Below are 18,497 nucleotides of genomic sequence, written 5' to 3' on the forward strand. Positions count from 1 at the left end.
GCAAGGCTGGAGACTCCAGTAGCACACCTGGAGACCCTCCTGGTCAGAGACCCTCCAGCACCAGGTCTGGAGACTCCCAGTAGGATGGCTGTAGACCCAGCAGCAGTGCTGGGGATCTCTTGATAAGAGGGTCAGGGACCCCCCCAGTAGCAGGGGTGGAGATCCCAGAGTAACAAGACTAGGGATCACCCAACACCTGGGCTCGAGACCTTCTCTGTAACAGGGCCAGGGACCCCTCCAGTAAGAGGATCACAGACCCTCCAGTACCAGGACTACGGACCCAGCTGGGCTGGTGTCTCCCCAGTACCAAGGCTGGGAACCCCCTGCAGCAAGCCTGAGGATCCTTACAGTAACAATGCTAGAAACCCAGCAGCAGGTCTGGGACACCCCCAAAAAAGAGAGGCAAAGACCCTCCGCACCCAGAGCCGTGACCCAGGGTCGGGGGCTGCCCCTAAACAGCCTCAAGGCTGGAGAACCCCCGGTACGAGGCTCAGGGACCCGCTATTAGCCGGGCTGGGGACGGTCCCGGTGCCCCCCCTCTGCCAGCAGGTGCTGTGCCGGCCCGGCGGTGCGACTCCCCCCCCACCCCTCCGCACCCTCACCCCCCCCCCCCCTCCGAGGCGCGCTCCCAGCACCGCCCCTCCGCGGCACACGCGGTACCGGCGCCGCCGCTGGGGCGAGCCGGGCCCGGCGCGCACATGGCGCTGCGGAGCCGCCGGCGGAGACCGGCTCCAGCCGGTATATAAGGGGCTGGGAGCGAGCGCAGAGCAGCCGCCGCCGCGGGCAGCGGGAGCAGCGAGCGGCCGCCGGGCAGCGGGGCACCTCGGCACCTCCTGTCGCCGCCCCGCCGAGGGTCTGCCGGCATGGGCAGCTCGTAGCCCCGCTCCTCGCCCCGCCGCAGCACCCAGCGCCGCCCGGTGAGTGGGCTCCCGGGCTCGGGGAGAGGGGGGCTCGGTTGGCTTTTTTTTTTTTATTATTTATTATTATTTTTTTAATAGATATATATTTTTTTCTTCCTTCCCACCCCCCCCTTCCTGCTTTTCCGCATCCCTTTATTTTTAGCCGGCGGCCCCGGCGCTGCAGAAACCAGGTCTGAAATGTTCGGAAAGTGATGCAGGGAAGGGGGGGCACGCTGCGTCCCTCGGCTCCGGCATCTTTAATTTTTTATTCTCCCCGCATGGTTCACCTTAATTTCTTTTAATTTTTAAACGCACGTTATGCACGTTAAGGTTGGTGGTTTTTTTTTGTTGTTTTTTTTTTCCCCTTTTTTTCCTGCTTTAATAGCGTGCTTCCTTCCCATCTCCTCTCCTCGTGCCATGACACAGGCATCCAGCGCCGGCCCCTCGGGAGGGATCACGGCACTTCCCACAAACTTTGGGCACCGCACGGCGGTGGTCGTGTACCCCTTTTCCCCCTCCCCCCTCTAACCCGGAGGGATGCTGGTGGCAAATCCCTCCCCCCCGCCTCGGTCCCGCACCGGCCGTGACCCACCTGGCGGTGCCGCAGAGTGTGGCGGTGGGTGCTGGGGTGGGGGGGGGAAAGGGGGGATGGGGGGTCCCACGGGGCCGCCCACTGTCACGGTCGGGTGCCGCCCTGCCCGCTGCCGGGTGAGAAGTTCCCCAGTGGGATGGGGAAGCGCTGCCGGAGCCGCCCAGGGTTCAACCGAGCGTAAAATGGAGGAGGGAAATGCCTCGGGGGGGTGGGGGGTGCCGTGCACCGGTGGCCCCTCTTGGGTGACGGCTGCAGGCGGCGCCGGGACCGCGTCCCTACGGGCAGCGCAGGTGTCGCGGTGCAGAGCTGAGCCGGGGCCGCGGGGCTGGCCGTGCTGATGCGCGCGGGGATGCGGGGGCTCGGCAGCCCCGCAGCGGTGCTTTTGGGGTACAGGTGTGCTCCCGAGGAGTTGCCGAATGCCGACAGCCGCTCGATGTGACGTTTGGGGGTTTTAAGGAGCAGCGGCTCGCTGCGGTGTGCCGGTGTCATTGATCGACGCTGCGGGGAACGAGAGGCACCCCGAGGTGCGGGCGGCCCCGGGCTGTCACTGCCCAGCGAAGGGCTGCGGATGGGGAGGTCGGGCGCTGTCGGGAAGCCGTGCAGCCCCAGCAGCCCTCTGGGTGCCGCGGTGGATCTTTCACGAACTGCATCCATCCCGCTGTGCTGGAACGCAGCTGATCGCTGGGTTTTGCTGATGGGAACGGCTCAACCCGGTGCTGAGCGGAGAGTTTCTGGTCCTTGGTTCAAAGGGCGCGGGTAGAAATGGTCCCTCTGGGACTGTCGGGGGAGGAACTTCAGCCCGACTCCTGGATTTAATTCCTCAGCAGCACGGGGACTGCCTAGCAGCTCTGGCAGCTGCTCAGCCATGCCTTGGTAAGCAAAACTCATCTCAAGCTGATGCCTGGTTTGTTCTCTCCTCTTTTCCAGATCAAAAATGACTGTCAAAGCTGTAAAAATGCCGTGCACCACTCCAAATGTTTATACTAAAGTGCCTGACGGAGGATGGGGCTGGGCAATTGCTGTGGCTTTCTTCTTTGTGGAAGCTCTTACATATGGCGTTATAAAATCATTTGGAGTCTTCTTCAATGACCTGATGGAAAGCTTTGATGAAACCAACAGCAGGATATCGTGGATAATATCCATCTGTGTGTTTGTGCAGACCTTCACAGGTAAGAGTAAAGGGCAGGAGCCAGAAGGTGCAATTCTACTGCTGACTCAGCATGTGGAGGCCAGGGATCAGGGACTTGTGCCCCAATGGCTCCATGATAAATCGCAGCCTCCAGGCTTCGTGGCTGTTTTCTGAGACACCACCAAATGGCTGCCCCAGCCCCCTGCTCTCCCTGAGCTACAGCTCCTGCGTGGCACAAGGACGTGGCCCTTGGCCCAGCTGCTCAGCTCTCAAAGGAGATGAAACTCCAACAACAGAACATCAAAACCTGACTCAGTGGTGGAAAAAGATCAAAATATAACCCGAGCTTTATCAAAACTCATTTGCTCCTGCTGGTTTGTTCCAGGCTGCCCACCCATCCTGGTCTCTTCTGGTTCTTATCCCACCGCCACGAGCTGCGTGGTGCTGCAGGAGCGATGCTCTGCTATGCGAGCAGATGGGGAGGTGGCACACGGAGGGGACAGGGGTATCTGCAGGAGGTGGCTGGTGGTGGAGCTGCTGGTTGTGTTGTTGCCGACTTGTGCTGATCACAGCTCTCTTCCCATCCAGCTCCTCTGTCGACGGTGCTCAGCAACCGCTTCGGTCACCGCTTCGTCGTGATGGCTGGAGGGGTGCTGGTCAGCACCGGCATGATCACAGCCTCCTTTGCCCACAGTGTTGTTCACATGTACATCACCATCGGCATCATTTCTGGTGAGTTCCCCTCTTCTCAGATCTGCCATACGCTTGGCTTGCTCCCGCTGCTTCCAGCGAGCTCTGCTGGGGAACGCTGCCACGCTCAGGCAGGAGCTCTGACTGCTGGGAGAGCTGGGCTCAGAAACGCCCTTCGTGGGATCACGTTCTCTTTTCCTTTTTCTCCCTGTTATTTTTCCCTTGTTCCCATCTGGCCTGGGTGTCCTGCTCACATCTGCTGTCAGTGAGCTTGCCTCGCTTATGGGAGCGATTGCTACAGGCTGAGCCCTTGAGCAGATGGGGTCCTCCAAGTGACGCTGCTGGCTGTTTGGGAACAGGTTTGGGGTTTTGGGCGTTTTGTTTTTTCTTGGGTTTTGCTTTTGTTATTTTTCTCTCTTCCAATTTAAAAAAAATAACATTCTGGTTTCCCCAATGATTTTTTTCCAGGGTGACTTGCTGAGTTGGCCGAAATGATACTGTGTAATCTCGCCATGGGGAAAGCTGACTTAACGTGTTCTCGCATCGGTGTTTCCCCCTCCCTTACTTGTTGTTATGGCAATTTTTGGCATTTATTCACAGGCCTCGGGTACTGCCTCTCTTTCCTCCCGACTGTCACCATTTTATCACAGTATTTTGACAAAAGACGTTCGCTGGTCACAGCAGTGGCATCTACAGGGGAATGTTTTGCTGTCTTCCTCTTCGCACCAGGTATAGTGCCGGAACGCCATGAATTCATGCATGCCTAAAGCACAGCACTACTCTGATCTTTCTCCCAACAAAATGGTGCACACTGGCCTTCCCGTGAGCTGCTGCAGCCCATGGGTGGTTGCTCACGTACTCATGCCCTGCAGGCAGGGTTACAATAATCCTGGAGGGCTGAGAACCATGTCTGACACCCTTTCCTGTCCCAAGGAGCTGTGCTGCAGGGATACCCACATCCCCAGCACAGGGGGCACAGTGGGGAGCTTGCAGCTGTCTTAGGCCACAGCAGGGAGAGGGGAAAAGGCACAGCCAGGTGCTGGCAAGGGCTGGGAAAAGGGCTGAGCTCACCCAGCATCACCAGGCAGAACAGGACATGCTACACTGATACACAACCTGCTGCTTCCCTATATAGATCTCGCAGGCTAAAAATAAGACTGAGAAACTTCAGCTATTTAAAACATAAGGCAGTACGAATCACAAGCCCACTAACCTTTAGGAGCAGTCCTAAGCACAGGAAAGTGACACGTCCCCATCACCACCTGCTCCCCACCAGTGTGTCACAGCTTCAGAAGTCATTCCCCCCCACTTCTGATGGGTTTCTGATGTGCATGCTTGCTTCCAGCTAATACCCATCACAGAGCTTAGCTGATTGCAGATGAAGGTTTGTAATGAAGCAGCTACACGCACCTTAGAGCGAGGCTAACAGACTTCCTCTAGTAGCTGGTTTCAGGGTGGGGTCAGCTGTAAGAGGAAACTCAACATTTGAGTTCACTTTCATTCACTAAAAATAGCACCACCTATGTCCTTGCGCATCCCCAGCTAGCTGGGACCTCAGAAGATAGCCTCAGCCCGGTGACAACCCAGAAGATGTTTAGAGTTGGAAGGGACCCTTAAAAGTCAACTACTCCAACCCCCCTGCAATTGATCAGGGTCACCTACAGCTCAGTCAGGTTGCTCAGAGCCTTCCTTAGCTGTAAATTCAAATAGCTGCTCGGTGCAACTGCAGGGATTTCTAACGATGCTCTCTCTTTCTGCTTTCTTTCCTCAGTAAACACTCATTTGAAGGAGCAGATTGGCTGGAGATACAGCCTCCTTTTTGTTGGGGCGCTGCAGCTGAGCATTGTCATCTGTGGATCACTGCTGCGACCCATGATAATCAAAGAGCAAGAAGAAGAAGAAGTGAAGGCGCAGCCTCCAGAAGAGCCTGCAGAGACAAAGTACATGCTTGAAAACGAGCAAACACGCACCTCAATAGAGTCCATTGACTCAGGAGTAGAAATAACTACCTCACCCAAAAATGTGCCTGGAAACACCAAAGCAGAGCCGAAAAGTGAAGAACCAAAGGACCATGTACAGATAACTGTTGAAAATAACAGCACCCCTACAGAACCAAAAACCAAACTACTGGACTTCTCTGTGATGAGAGACTATAGCTTTATCTGTTATGCATTCTTTGGCCTATTTGCTACCCTGGGATTCTTTGCTCCCTCCCTCTATGTCATTCCCCTGAGCCGCAGCCTTGGCATCAGCAAAGACCATTCTGCATACATACTGTCTGCAATGGCGATTGCAGAGGTCTTGGGCAGAATTTCAGCTGGCTGGGTGCTCAACAAAGAGCCCATCCGCAAGATCCACATCGAACTCATCTGTGTCGTTCTGCTGTCTGTAGCACTGTTTGCCTTCCCTTTTGCCTCTGAATTCTGGGGGTTGATGACATGTAGCATATTTTTTGGGTTCATGCTTGGAACGGTAGCGGGCACACACATCCCGCTGCTGGCAGAAGATGATGTGGTTGGCATTGCAAGAATGTCTTCTGCAGCTGGAGTCTACGTCTTTATTCAGAGCTTCTCTGGGTTGGCTGGCCCACCCCTCGCAGGTAACTAACGCTTTCATTGTGGGGTTGTTTGGTTTGTGGTGGGTTTTTTTTTTTGGTATGTTTGACAGATGGCTCATCTAGAAAGCATTCTGCTAGCCATAATCATAGAACTGCCCTAAAGACCTGCAGCTAGCACGAGGAGACTCGGAGCCAGAAGGCTGCTGCAATGCAGCTCTGCAGAGTCCCACAGATGAAGCAGTCTCCACCGAAGAACCTCAGAGCAGAGAAAAATACTGCAGTGCAACCCTGATCCTGTCAGACACCTACTGCTGGCATCGCTTCAGGCTGTAGTGAATGGTAGAAGCAAACTATTTGCCCTATGCATGTGTTTTTACCATACTCAGCCAAAAAACAGACTCTCATAATACAGAGATGCCTAAAGTATTGCAGTCCTAGAGAGACTGCAGTGACTAATCCTCTGACTTGTCTAGCAATGACACACAGAACACATTCTTACTGCTAATTTTAAAGTAACATCTATTTGTCATTAAGTGCCGTTTCCTTGCAATTAATGGTGCTGTTGTACCTGGATTAGAAATGCTATGGGAGGGATGGGCAAGAGCGTGGGGGGCAGGTTGTGGCTAACTGATGTATTTTCTATAGGTGTCATAGTGGACAGAACACAAAACTACAGCTCAGCCTTCTACTCCTGTGCTGCTGGCACGGTCATGGGTGCTGTGTTTCTGTCCTTGGTGAGACCATGCAAGGTTGGGATGTGCCACCAGCAGCCACCGGGCACAGAGGGAAGCGTGGTGGAAGGCACACAAGACTCACCAGAGGACTTCATAGACATGGACATTGGAAAGGCAGATCATTCAGGAAAAGGCTCTGACAGCGTGGCTTAAAAACCACTCCTCTACCAAGCATCCTTGGTGTAAGACTACGGAAAACGCCAACTCTGCTCCACATTTTAAAACTACATTCTAAAGGGAATGTGAAATTTTAAATGTGAACAGAACAGTTGCTATCAACAACTTTTTTTTTTATTCTTAGAAAAAACTTTTTTAAAACCAATTGAAAGCTCCATAGAAAGCCACAAAAGAGCAGCTCCTGCCTAGCATGAAGATGTGATGCACACTCCTGCTTTCCAATACCACCTGTAGCTGAAGTCTTGACCGATTCCATGTGAAAAACTGAAGAGCAGAATCAGCCCATGCAGCTCAAGCCAGCGGAGCAGTCTGACTGTCTCCATTCCATGCTGCAAGTCCTGTGCAGTCCTGAAACCAATTACACTAACGAGAAAAGAGTATTTCATGCAATACCAGTAGCCAACTGCATTTTCTTGCAGAAGAGTTTGGACTGATGTTTCAAATTTGAGGAGGAGGCCAGGCTGGATAGCGGCTTAATACATTGCAATTATTCTTCTAATTAACTTGAATGTCACAAATGCTGGGAAATTGGAGGTTCCATATGTCTTTATGGCCAGTTATTACTGCACATGTATCACAATAAGGTCATTTTTCTTCTCCTGATTGATTTTTTTTTTTTTTTTCTTAACTATTTTCTATTCGTTTTCTGTTTATAATTTAACTATTTATTAATTTATTCTGATAGTTTAAAGGACATTATTTTAAATAACTGGAGAGGAAAAATTATCTTCTGCATAGTGGGAAGCTGTCTTTACGTTAGTCTTTTCAATACCTATATTGTATTGCTCGCTTGTGAAATCATTAGGAAACTTAATTTTACAGCGTAGTTGTTTTTAATAGGTAGGTCTTAGGTAGCCCAATTATTATTTAAAAGACGATGATGATGATAATAATAATAAACTACAAATTCAGCATCTCTTTCTGTAAGGCCTCAGCTGCTGGCAGCAGATCTGGCTGCCCTGCCATGACCAGATCACTGCGCAGGGAAGATCCGGCCCAGCATGTCTTCAACCATGTCTGAATGTACCCCAAAGTTTCCCCTCTAGGTGCACCAAGGTCTGTGCCACATCACTGAACGAAGGCAGGTTGGTGCCAGCAGTGCCCCTTCCTCCCCCACTCGGTGAGAGGCTCTTTGCTGCTGCCTTTAGGGAGAAATGAACTGGAGCCCGTGTGCATTTAATCTGTAAAAGGAATCGTAAGACAAAGTAGTAGCTGTTCATGTAGTCTTAGTGGGAGAGGCTCCCGGTGACACAAGCTTGCTTACCCCACCTATATGCATCTTAATGCCTCTAGGCAACTCAGGGGGATCAATAAAACGAGTCTGCTTCGGTTCGATGCTTTGGAAAAAAAAAAAAAAAAAAGCATTTCTGTGCATTTAAGTGGAAGTGGCATCATGCATTAACTGCTACACTGACACGTCTGTGTATTCTACCAGCCATAGATATGTGGGACAATCTGTTAAACTCCTCTTTGGGAAGGTGCTTGATTTGTTTTTCTGTCTTAGATGTCCAAAAATGATACAGGCACTCGTGCAAACCCGTTGGCTGCAGCAGCCCATTGCCGCTGCCTGGCAGCTGTCGTGTCCACGCTGCATCTCGTGTCTTTCTGTGCCTCAGCACTTTATCAGCCCCAGCAGAACCTCACGCCAAGGACTGGAAGACCCCTCACAGAGGACTCATGCATTGTGAGTCGACGATCAAATGTGTCGCGTTTCGATGTACTTTTATTTATTGTTAATTTATGATACTTCAAGCATGTTGGTAAATGTTCTGTAGCCTCTAATTGTAAGGTTATCGAAGTCTTTGTAACAAGAGACCTCACTACAGCACTTTGCATTACAACTCTGCTTGAAAGTGGAATAAGGCCTCCAGGTTCTGTGTGTGTGTGTGTGGAAGCTCTCCGTTCTGCAGATTTACGAGGTTCTACTGTAATATTCTTGTTTTTTACAACCGTTTCCAATACAGCTCAAATCCTACATTTGTCACTGACCTCACAGCACGTTTCTGTCCCGGTTCCAGCAGGGCAGCACGGCTGTGCCGGCCCGGCAGGTGCCAACGAGCTCAAAGCAGGATTTACTGATTTGTTTGTAATGTATCTACTGGTCTCTGGAAATACTCTAAACACTGAGTTTTTTGCAATAAACTTGTTCTTTTTTTTTTTTTTAACTTTTTTTTTTTTTCTTTTGAATTATGAAGAACCTCCCTCTCCTTCCCAGGGCTGCTGCTGCTGCTTCCCCTGCCAGGAAGGCTGTGCTGCTGCACATCACTTCCTGGGGCTGAAGCACTGCCCTGCAGCTTGGGCAATCCCACGTTCTATAGGAGCTGCTGGAAGCTGGTAGCTTAGTGCTGACCTCAAGGGTACTCTTGTCAACCCTTATAGCACAGGCCTGATTGTGAGCAGCTGCTGCTGCTGCTGGGTGTGAGTGGGAATTGAATTGGTGCTACTCAGAGAGGTGATCTGCATGTCTTCAAGAAGCAGGCAATCATGTCATTATTATATCATCTCTCTCAATTGCAGAATGCTTTCTATTTGCCAGGCTAGACAGCTTGCATATCAGAAACCAAACTAAGAAACACCAGGGTAGTTGCACTAGGTGACAGTTTTCTCCCCCTCAAACCTCACTTCTCTTTATACCAGTTGAGATTATGTCCTCCCTCTCTTAGTCTGTAACTCCCACAATCGCCAACCCCTGCAAAGAGTACTACAGCATCATTCCAAATGTGAGTGCATATATTCAATTTGCAAATTAACTACTTGCTGAAAGCCTCATCACACCACTGATACGCACTAATTGCAGTTTGCTTTCATTCCAGTTGCAAAAGTTCTAGAGCAGAGATGATGATATGTGCAAGCAGAGCAGACAGCACAAATACCAGAGTGCCAGGAAGATCATCAGTCTCCAGATCTGACTCTGGCTCAGTTACAGCAGTGAACAAACATTATTTGCAACAACTTCCACAAAAGAACAACAGAAGAGCTTTTACAAAGGCTGCACACGCTGCTCCCGTACTTAGGTATAAGAGCACATAAAGCTGTAACATTATCACATGTCTCCCAGCACACAATTTTGAGTAATTCTTCCCACCTGGTTTAAATTAATGGCCCATGACCTCCTCTGTAATCCTGGTCTGAAGGCTATGAATACCAGAGTAAAATAGAATAAAAGCACTTCTGCTCAGGAGCTGTATATCTCATATGAACCAGTAAATAGGAGGACAGCGTGGGAGAGAAGAGCTCACTTCTGCAAGCCTCCACATTCCCTTCAGAAGGGATTGTACAAGCTCTGTAGCCATCTCTCCAATGAGGGCAATGCCAACCAGATGTAAGCACAGGAAATTACACAAGGGCAGCTTGCAGAGGGCAAAAAAACGCCAGCCATAGGTGTCTGTCCATCCTAAAGCAGAAAGCTGTCTTGTTCCTTGTTTGGGGGAATAGAGGTCTTTAAAAAGAAAGCCCCTTTCTTTTCCCCCATTGAAAACTAAAAGGAACAGCAACCTGTTGGCCTTTGTCGCTTGTTTTAGATGAGTAACATCAGGTACTCAGAGGGAAAAACGTCTTTAAAAACAGCTAAACTGGTTTGGGAAAAAAAAAAAAAAAAAAAAAAAGTGAAGTAGGTGCTTACAAAACAACACAAGTGTTTTAATGATTCCCTTCAGATGTTAGTTGTTAGCATGTGAGATCATTGTTTTCCAGCTGCCCATAGTAAACATGACCTGAATTTTCACACTGATGCAAGCACAAAAAGCAATCCTTCTCCCTCCTCAGAGCTCACCCTGAAGATGTCTCAGAGCTCAGTTTTAGAAAGGCTCATGTAACTGCTGGCTTTGTTTAAAGAGCAACAAAGAGCAAAGCGCTGTTTTCAGAGGAGTTACTTTCTACTTGGTGACAACCGGGTAACACCGAAAGGCAGAACCCCTCCTTTGCACTGGAACACCACACCAAGAGCACGTGTTTCCCTTTGGCCAGAGATGCTTTGCACAGAAATCTGCCCGCTGCCCATCAGCACTGTGAGCACAGACCCACAGGGGCCTGGGCTGGAGAGAGAATGGTTCCCTTTAGTGTAGTGCTGCTGCAGGAGGCATCCAAAGATGCTCTCAATTAAAGAACCCTGTTGTCAGCTGAAGTTTATGTACCTCCTATGGGTTCAGGCAAACTCCAGGGTTCCTGGCAAAGATATACAGAGTTTTTCCCTTCCCACTGCACTCGCACAGACTTTTATTTGCAAGATGTGCAAGCCCATAGCCTACGCTAGCATAAAGCTCTTTTTTTTTTTTTTTTCCCCTGCAAATTGCAGTAAGTCATGCAATAAATCAAATACAACCCCCCACCCTCTTTCCTACAGCAGTTGTCAAGCCCCAGTTACGACAATTTGTGGTAAAATATTACTCACCAGCATTTTGGCCTGTGTGAGAAGCTCTGCCTCTGTAAAGACAGCCCCCTAAATCACTGCTTTGTCACAGAAGCCACAAGCGTAACCAAAAGACTTATTACACGCAGACGTTATGAGAAGAAGGCCAACAAGACAATAGTTCCCCCTGCTTCCTTTTTGTCAAAGCTTTCACTAATGTTGTGAATGGCTTTTGCTCCTCAAGCTGCTGCCGGCTGCTTGCTGCAGGCTGCCCAGCCTTTGGGCACTGTGAGCATTGCTGGGAGCTTGTGCCAGAGCCTCACCATGCCCTCTGCTTTGAGCACCAGAACAAGTTAGCAGAGGGCACGTGAAGTCACCACAACCTGCACAGCAAGGCTTCTTTGCATTTGGCCATTGATGTCTCTCCTGTGCTGAGGACTCCACGTTTGGATGCAGTGCTCCAGGTGAAGGCTCACCAGATAATCTCACGGAGATAATCTGCTGCAGAATGATCCGAAGACCCGAAATAACCAGAGACATGGTTTGTCTAAGGACTGCAGGAGTTGGGCACAGGGAAGCAACCCCAGCAGGGAGAGGGGTTTTGGTTCTCGTTGCTCCAGCAGCAGCATTGCATGGCGAGCAAAGCACTCCCCAGCTCTGCCCTGGGCACTGAGCAGGTTCCCCAACCCCAGCACAGCCCTGCTCGTCCTCACTGTGTGCAATGGGGGAAGGTTTCCTGCGGTGGGGTTACTGTGAATTGATGACTAAGTAACACAGTGATGGGTGCCCAGGTGACCTGAAGAATACACAGACATTTCATCACCTCTGGCATGATCCATTTCTGACACTGTCCCTTGGACAAATCCACTGCTGAGGCCAGTTTGAGTTTCAGCCACTTCCAGACACAACATTTGAGCAAAGTCACTTAAAACCTTCCCCTCACATGCCTGCTTCTCTCTGTTGGTGTCAGCATACCCTGGGAATGCATCCTGGCTGCAGACAGCAGTGCTTTGGGGACACCTCAATTCTCATGGGCGCTGTTATTCATGACTCAGCACTGGCAGCCAGGAGCTTGCACAGTAAATGCTGCACTCTGCATTCTCCTAGAAAGCCAGCAGCAGGTGTAAGGAAAGAGACTGCTTGGTTTGCACAGAGGGGAGAGCAGGGCAGGATCCAGCAGCAAAGACTGTTGGGGTGAACCCACAGCAGGACTCCTCTGCTCCACAAAGGCAGCTGTGTGCTACAAGCCAGCTTTTGCTGAACTTTGCATTGTGCATGCCAAGAAACTTGGCATTTGTCAACACATATGGAGCAGGAGGCTCATGCCCTGCTAGGATCTGAGCACCCTGCCCCTTCCCAAACACTGCAAGGCTCCCTGCCTGCTGGGAAACATCCCTCACCCTCCTCCTGCAATAGCCCAGGCCTTCAGGCTCTGAGCTCGCCCTCACCACAGCACATTAGTCACCAAAACGCTGCCTGCACTTGTATCTCCCTCCCTCACACACCCCAGGCTTTATCAACAACAGCTTATCAGTAGCAGCCACTCAGAGGAACAGCCCCACAGGCACTATCGGTGACGTGAGGCAGGGCTGGATCACTGCTGTCAGCTGGTCTCACCAGGCGGATGGATCAGGCTGGTTTTGTGCCTCCAGGAAAAGCCAGACCCCTCCCATGCATCACCAGAAAGACCCAAAAGCAAAACCCACACACTCTCAGCACAGAGCTGCCTGCAATACTTCAGTCCTCCTGGCCTCGGAGTCCAACAGAAACACTGCACACTTCTCCCTGTGAGCACCAAAGCTCTGACTGCAGCAATTCTGCAACAGCAAAACTCCCCCCTGGAAAACAGTACCTGGAAAGACAGAACCTGCAGAGTCTCTCCCATTCATGGGCTGTTTTTCTCCTGCCCCAGCTGGTGAGGAGTCAGAGCCCTGCACAGCTTCTTTCAATATCACAATCGAGAGCTCTCAGAGGAGAACTTGGAATCGAACTCCCTTCACAACAATTAGCAGAAGTCCTGGTGCAAACACATCACCTCAATATTTAAATACAAAACCACATTCAATCTTTGGTTTGTAAAAGGTTTTTATTGAAGCTGCCCATATCCTTCCCAGATCTACAGCGTTAGCTTCGCACCTCTACGATTTTTCTTCCACCTATTTTACACAGCCTTGAATAAGACAGGAGTTTTCAAGAATTTCTTCAGATACAACCCTGATCCTAAATGCATGAAGGAAGCAGGGCTGGCTATTCTGAAGGTAGATACAGGCTAACCAAGTCCAGCCAGCATTTCTTTGTCACCAATGTATGTGCCTGTAGCAGTTCTGACCCACTTCTGCAAGCTGCTCTGCTGGTGAAATCTGACCAGTGGCAGCACTTAAGAATGTACCTGTACACCTGGAAGTGTTTCTTGGACTGTATTCTCAGACCTTGCAGCCCAACCTGCATGCTGCACTTCTTGGGACAGCGGTGTCTTGCGTGCAAAAGGAGCCAAACTGGTCAGCAAACTGTATGTGAAGTGATAACTGAACATAAACGATGTATTCTTATAGGGTTAATTTGTTTCTATGTAAAAACAATAAATATCAGGATGTGCGTTTCTATTTCAAAATATTATTTATACACAGAGATGCAATTTATTGTGTGCTTTCTCATTGGCAGAATAGCAGATAATTCACACACTTCAGAGAAACTAATTGCTCTCAGTGTGTAAGAGCAGGAAGGGAGCACCAAAGTAGATTTGTGCACCAGAGCGCAAAAATTAATCCTGGAAATGATGCCCAGTGGGAATTCTCACCTGCCAGCCTGGTCTGGGGCCCTGGGATGAGTGAGTCAAGTTACCAGGAAAGATGAGGAAATATCCTACCTAGGTGATGTAAAGCAAAATGAAAGGCTGACCACATCCTGGTAACATTAATTAAAAATAACACCCCGACACAGGAAATTAAACCTTTCACGTGAAGCACCAATTAAATCTGTGAACCCGCTTTCAGAAGAAAAATAAATAAATCGTAACAATCAGAAACTGTGTAAATAACCCCCGATTAAAGTCCAAAGCACCTCCTCTTGATCTTCACGCAGGCAGACGGCTGACCCTCTCCCTGTACTGCACTGCCAAGGACTGGTTCCAACACAGGCTCTGTTTGAGGACAGCGCTGCCCTCAGATGATGTCTCCCACACCCACAGCCAGCTCCCTAAAAAGCAGCTGTTCGGTCACCGCTGCCTTTCACCTGCAAAGACTATTTTACTTGTACACAGGGACTCTCATTCCTGCAACCTTAGCACTAGTCTTACAGTACGTGAAATATTAAAGAGCACAAGAATCTTTCGCAGCTGTGTGTAATGCAGCACACCCCAGACCCTATTTATAAAAGAAGTGATGAAGACAAACATTCCTGGATACAAGGCGGCATCAGCAGAGACCAAACACTGCAGCATCCTGTTAGCAACCAGTGTCAGCCAAGAGATGATACAAACATGAGCTTTTCAGTGAAGAATTTTTAATGCACTGGTAGATTCTCATCACGCTGTAAATTTTAAAATAGTTTGTAGTAAATGATGGAAAGTAACCCTTTAAATACCTGAGCTTTTCTGTGTATACTCTACAGTTTTTCTGCCTGCTTTTTCTGTATGCTTTAGTCCTACACCACATCAAAACCTGCTGGTAACCACCTGTGGCTCTTCTTGAACACTTCTAGGGACTTTGGGGAACAAGACTTGATGGCTGTGCTGGGTCCTGCCCATGACAGTAAGGCCTTCACCATAAACAGACAACACAAAATGAGAAAGCTGAAAGATTTTAACTTGAATGCTGTAAGACCAAAGACTTCAGAGTCATTTTCTCACCACTGCATTCTGCTCCACGCTCTTAATAAAAGCAGGGTTAATGGTCTTCAGCTACCCCCATAAAAGTGGGGTAGCTAGGTCTTCAGCCCTTGTGTGCGCAGCAGAACCTTCCTGCCTCTCTCCCCAAGTGCCCCAGCAACACCTGCTTCTTGTTAGCAAAACAAATAAACAGTTTGTTTCTAACCACAAGTATAACTCTCTACCACTGACATTTCTTTGCACGTCTCAGACCACAGCTTCCTTTTGAAACCCTAAACTTACATGCTCCCTTAGTTCTTTAGTAAGACATTAGAAAGATGAGAAAAACAAGAAGCCGTGCAGAGACAGAAGCGACAGTATCTACAGCAACAGCTGAAACAAAAACTAACCCAGGGGTTGTGAAATTCACCGTGCAGGGACATTAAAACAGGCTGAGTGGTACACACTGATGGTGAAATCAAATCTCACGAGTGAGGTGGCAGCTCCCAGGCAGGGCTTGTGCTCCTGGCCACCAATTCCCATGGCACTTCCCAGGCAGAGGCAAATCCTGGCAGCAATGCTCTGCTCCTCACACCTCTGCCTCAGGAGGCCGTGGGAAAGCTGATAACAGTTTTGAAGACGCAGTGCTGGCATTCATGCCCTGCTGTACAAGACCTGCAGGGCAGCGGGTGATGGCACCAGGATTCAGGTGGGAGAGCAGCGAGAGAGCTCTGCAGCAGGGTGCCAACAGCACAGCCGCTGAAGGAGAAGAAAGAAAAGTTTGGCTCTTGGCTTCTAGGACTGCCCAGACCTGAGAGCTTTCAGCGTGCCACACCGCAGCTCACGCCTGCAAGCTGGGCACAGCACAGATGACACCTATCTGAGCTTCCCCAGTGGCACTGGCACAGTCCAAAAACCCTCCCAGTTTCATGAGCCGGCACAGCCTGCGTTAGGTAAAGTCTTCCTCTCTCCACCTCCTCACCTTCCTCCGCTCCTTTCCACTGCACGCACTGCTCTCCCCCCGCCGGGGCGCAGCTCGGAGCCGGGGCCGGGCGGCGCTGCGCAGCCCGCGGGCGCCCCCTGCTGGCCGCCCCCCGCGGGGCTCCCGGATGGCAAAGCGGAGCCCGGCGTGGGGGGAAGCCGGCACTCCGGCCTGGCTCTCAGCGATGCTTTCAGCTCTTCGTACGGTATTTTAAAGGCGCTGAAGTCACTGTAGGGTTGCTGCCGCCCTTACCCGCACATCCCGTCACCATGCAAATCTGATTGTTTGAGCGTGACGTGTCTTGCAAAGTCTGACGCTTGATAGCTTTATCAGGGAAGGGCCAAAGAGCGTAGTTATGACTGGCACAGTTCACTTATCAGGGAGCCCTGCTGTGACCAGGGGGCCAACCCACGCTCTGAGTGTGGCACAGGTCACCGAAACTATCAGACTTACAGCCCATCTCTCACATGCCAGGAAGTTTTTAGCATGTAAAAAACACGCCGCTGTTTGTTAGGGACTCCCCTCTTGGTTTTATTTGCATATGAAATTCAGCAGAAGAAAGGGTGTCTGAGCAGCACAGTGAATCAGTGCCACTCGTGTGCCTACCTTCTGCAATGATTAGATAGCAATGAAGTGGAAATACATCCATCTTCAATCATATAGCCATAAAACAAACTAAAAAGCAGTAACCCCGCTCACCTTCACAGAATCACAGAATCACAGAATTGCCGGGATTTGAAGGGACCTCAAGGATCATGAAACTCCAACCCCCCTCCCACATGCGGGGCCACCAACCTTCCTACCTAATGCTAGACCAGGCTGCCCAGGGCCCCATCCAATCTGGCCTTGAACACCTCCAGGGACGGGGCATCCACAGCCTCTCTGGGCAGCCTGTTCCAGCACCTCACCACTCTTTCTGTAAAGAATTTCCCCCTGACATCCAACCTAAATCTCCCCTCCCTCAACTTAAAACCATTTCCCCTTGTCCTGCAGTTATCAACACTTTCAAAGAGTTGATTCCCCTCCTGTTTGTAGGCTCCTCCAGCCCAAGTGCAAAACTCTGCACTTTGCTGTGTTGAACCTCATCAGGTTCACCCAGGCCCACCTTTCTAGCCTCTCGAGGTCCCTCTGAATGGCCTTCCACCTTCCACCACACTTCCACAGCAAACAGAATGTGATGATTCTGTATTATTAGCGCAGAATAGAATAAAACAATTCCATTGGAAGGGACCTCAAAGATCACCACATTCAACTGAAGCTGACTGTTTCTGTTTTGAAAGTCATCCGAGTTTTCAAGGCACACAAAGTCATTGCTGTAAGACAACACGGTACCTTCTGTCACAGAAGTTTGTCCAAAGAGGAAATTCCAAGACTCAGCTGGATAGAAGTGTAGCACAGCTACTGCCACAAAAAGCATCTCCTGGTCTTTTCTTCTACAGGTACTGCAAGAGGTCCCCTGAGATAAACAAATGAATAAACAAACAACCATTGATGACAAGGCTATTTTCAGGAAACGAGTGGAAATACAGAGAAAAGGTGTGAACATGCAGGGTTATTTTTATTAAGTAAATGCTCAGTGTTGAGCAGGACAGCCTGGGCCTCCAGGCAAATTAGCCTAGGTAGTTTGGGTTGGTTTTTTTTTGGTTCACAGAAAGGACAGTAAGAAATGTAGATGCTTGAATCTGCTGCTGCATGCTAAGGGGCAAAGTCTTCTTGGCCCTATGGATATTAGAGTAGGCTCAGCAAAATACCTAATAAACTCCACCAGAAGAAAAACACCAATATGAACAAATAGCAAATTTTATTACTAATTGTTTTCTCAACTTAAACTTGACAAGAACATAAATCCCACATTATTATGCTCAACAAAAGGCAAAACACCTCTCTGTCCACTGCAGTTATTGAGGGAGTTTATTTCTCATGCGCAGTGGCTGACAGTATAGCCTTCACAGAGTAATTCCACCAGCTCCTGAAGCACCAGGCTGCTGCTCTTAGATCACCCTGCCATCTGCAATGGGACTACTTCAATGAATAGAAGCTACAGAATGAGCTACAGAAGCTGGGATTTGGGCTTGCCAGATACTGAGCTTTAAATTGTGTTCACACCTGTTCTCTCCAGCACAAAGCACTGGGAACAGGCTTTTAACAGACATCTCCCCCTTGATTCGTGGCCAACAAAGAATCTGAAGTTCCCTCTGTTTATCATCTAACAGCATTATGTACCTGAGTAAGTCTGTAGGCTCCCAGTGTGCCCATTTACTTGAGAAGCACATGCTGTATCTGCAACTGGAATAGGTTCTGGGATCTGTACAGTCAGACCACAGCAAAAGGCTTCATGGTACGACTTCAGCCACCTCCTATCATCTTCCAAACTGAGTCCTTGAACAGACCTGTACAAGGGATTCAAAATGGCACAAAGTTATTAAAATGACATCAAATTATTAATTACCTTGTGGCAGAATAAGCCAATCAACTCGCTTAACAGCTTTTCTCAGAGCTGCAATATTCCCACTTATTGCCATTTTTAATGAATTTCAGTTCATTTCATGGCACAAAAATACACAGACCAGCTGCTGTGCAGCAC

General features: G+C 49.6%; 2 protein-coding genes across 6 annotated transcripts in view; one reads left to right on the top strand and one right to left on the bottom strand.

Moving 5' to 3' along the window:
- The window catches only part of ARSG (arylsulfatase G), a 43,386-nt gene that overhangs the window by 22,911 nt on the left and 1,978 nt on the right, over positions 1–18,497 (bottom strand). For 2 of the 4 annotated variants that reach the window (XM_090122127.1, XM_031598839.2), the window contains exons 2-3: positions 18,137–18,303; positions 17,246–17,369 (exon numbers count right to left, since the gene is read on the bottom strand). The gene's annotated coding sequence lies outside the window, so the exon portion shown is untranslated. Of the gene's footprint in view, positions 1–1,491; positions 2,403–4,523; positions 4,708–17,245; positions 17,370–18,136; positions 18,304–18,497 lie in introns of those variants that run through there. The other 2 variants (XM_090122130.1, XM_090122128.1) reach the window with 2 other exon arrangements.
- SLC16A6 (solute carrier family 16 member 6) lies at positions 709–8,951 on the top strand. 2 transcript variants are annotated; one of them, XM_031598843.2, is made up of 6 exons: positions 709–917; positions 2,419–2,660; positions 3,209–3,352; positions 3,911–4,039; positions 5,082–5,909; positions 6,513–8,951. In XM_031598843.2, the coding sequence occupies exons 2-6, from the start codon at positions 2,426–2,428 to the stop codon at positions 6,752–6,754; spliced, it is 1,578 nt and encodes a 525-aa protein (XP_031454703.2). In that variant the 5' UTR covers positions 709–917; positions 2,419–2,425; the 3' UTR covers positions 6,755–8,951. The 2 variants fall into 2 exon arrangements, with proteins under 2 accessions (XP_031454703.2, XP_089978258.1); XM_090122132.1 differs by lacking the exon at positions 709–917 and adding an exon at positions 995–1,229.

The sequence above is a fragment of the Phasianus colchicus genome, chromosome 20 (genome assembly GCF_987193195.1).
Source record: "Phasianus colchicus chromosome 20, bPhaCol1.hap1.1, whole genome shotgun sequence".
Taxonomy (NCBI): domain Eukaryota; kingdom Metazoa; phylum Chordata; class Aves; order Galliformes; family Phasianidae; genus Phasianus; species Phasianus colchicus.

Coding starts and splice junctions, on each gene's coding strand:
- SLC16A6 (XM_031598843.2), top strand. CDS start 2,426: ATGACTGTCAAAGCTGTAAAAATGCCGTGCACCACTCCAAATGTTTAT. Junction 3,353..3,910: donor CACCATCGGCATCATTTCTG/GTGAGTTCCCCT, acceptor ATTTATTCACAG/GCCTCGGGTACTGCCTCTCT. Junction 5,910..6,512: donor GGCTGGCCCACCCCTCGCAG/GTAACTAACGCT, acceptor TATTTTCTATAG/GTGTCATAGTGGACAGAACA.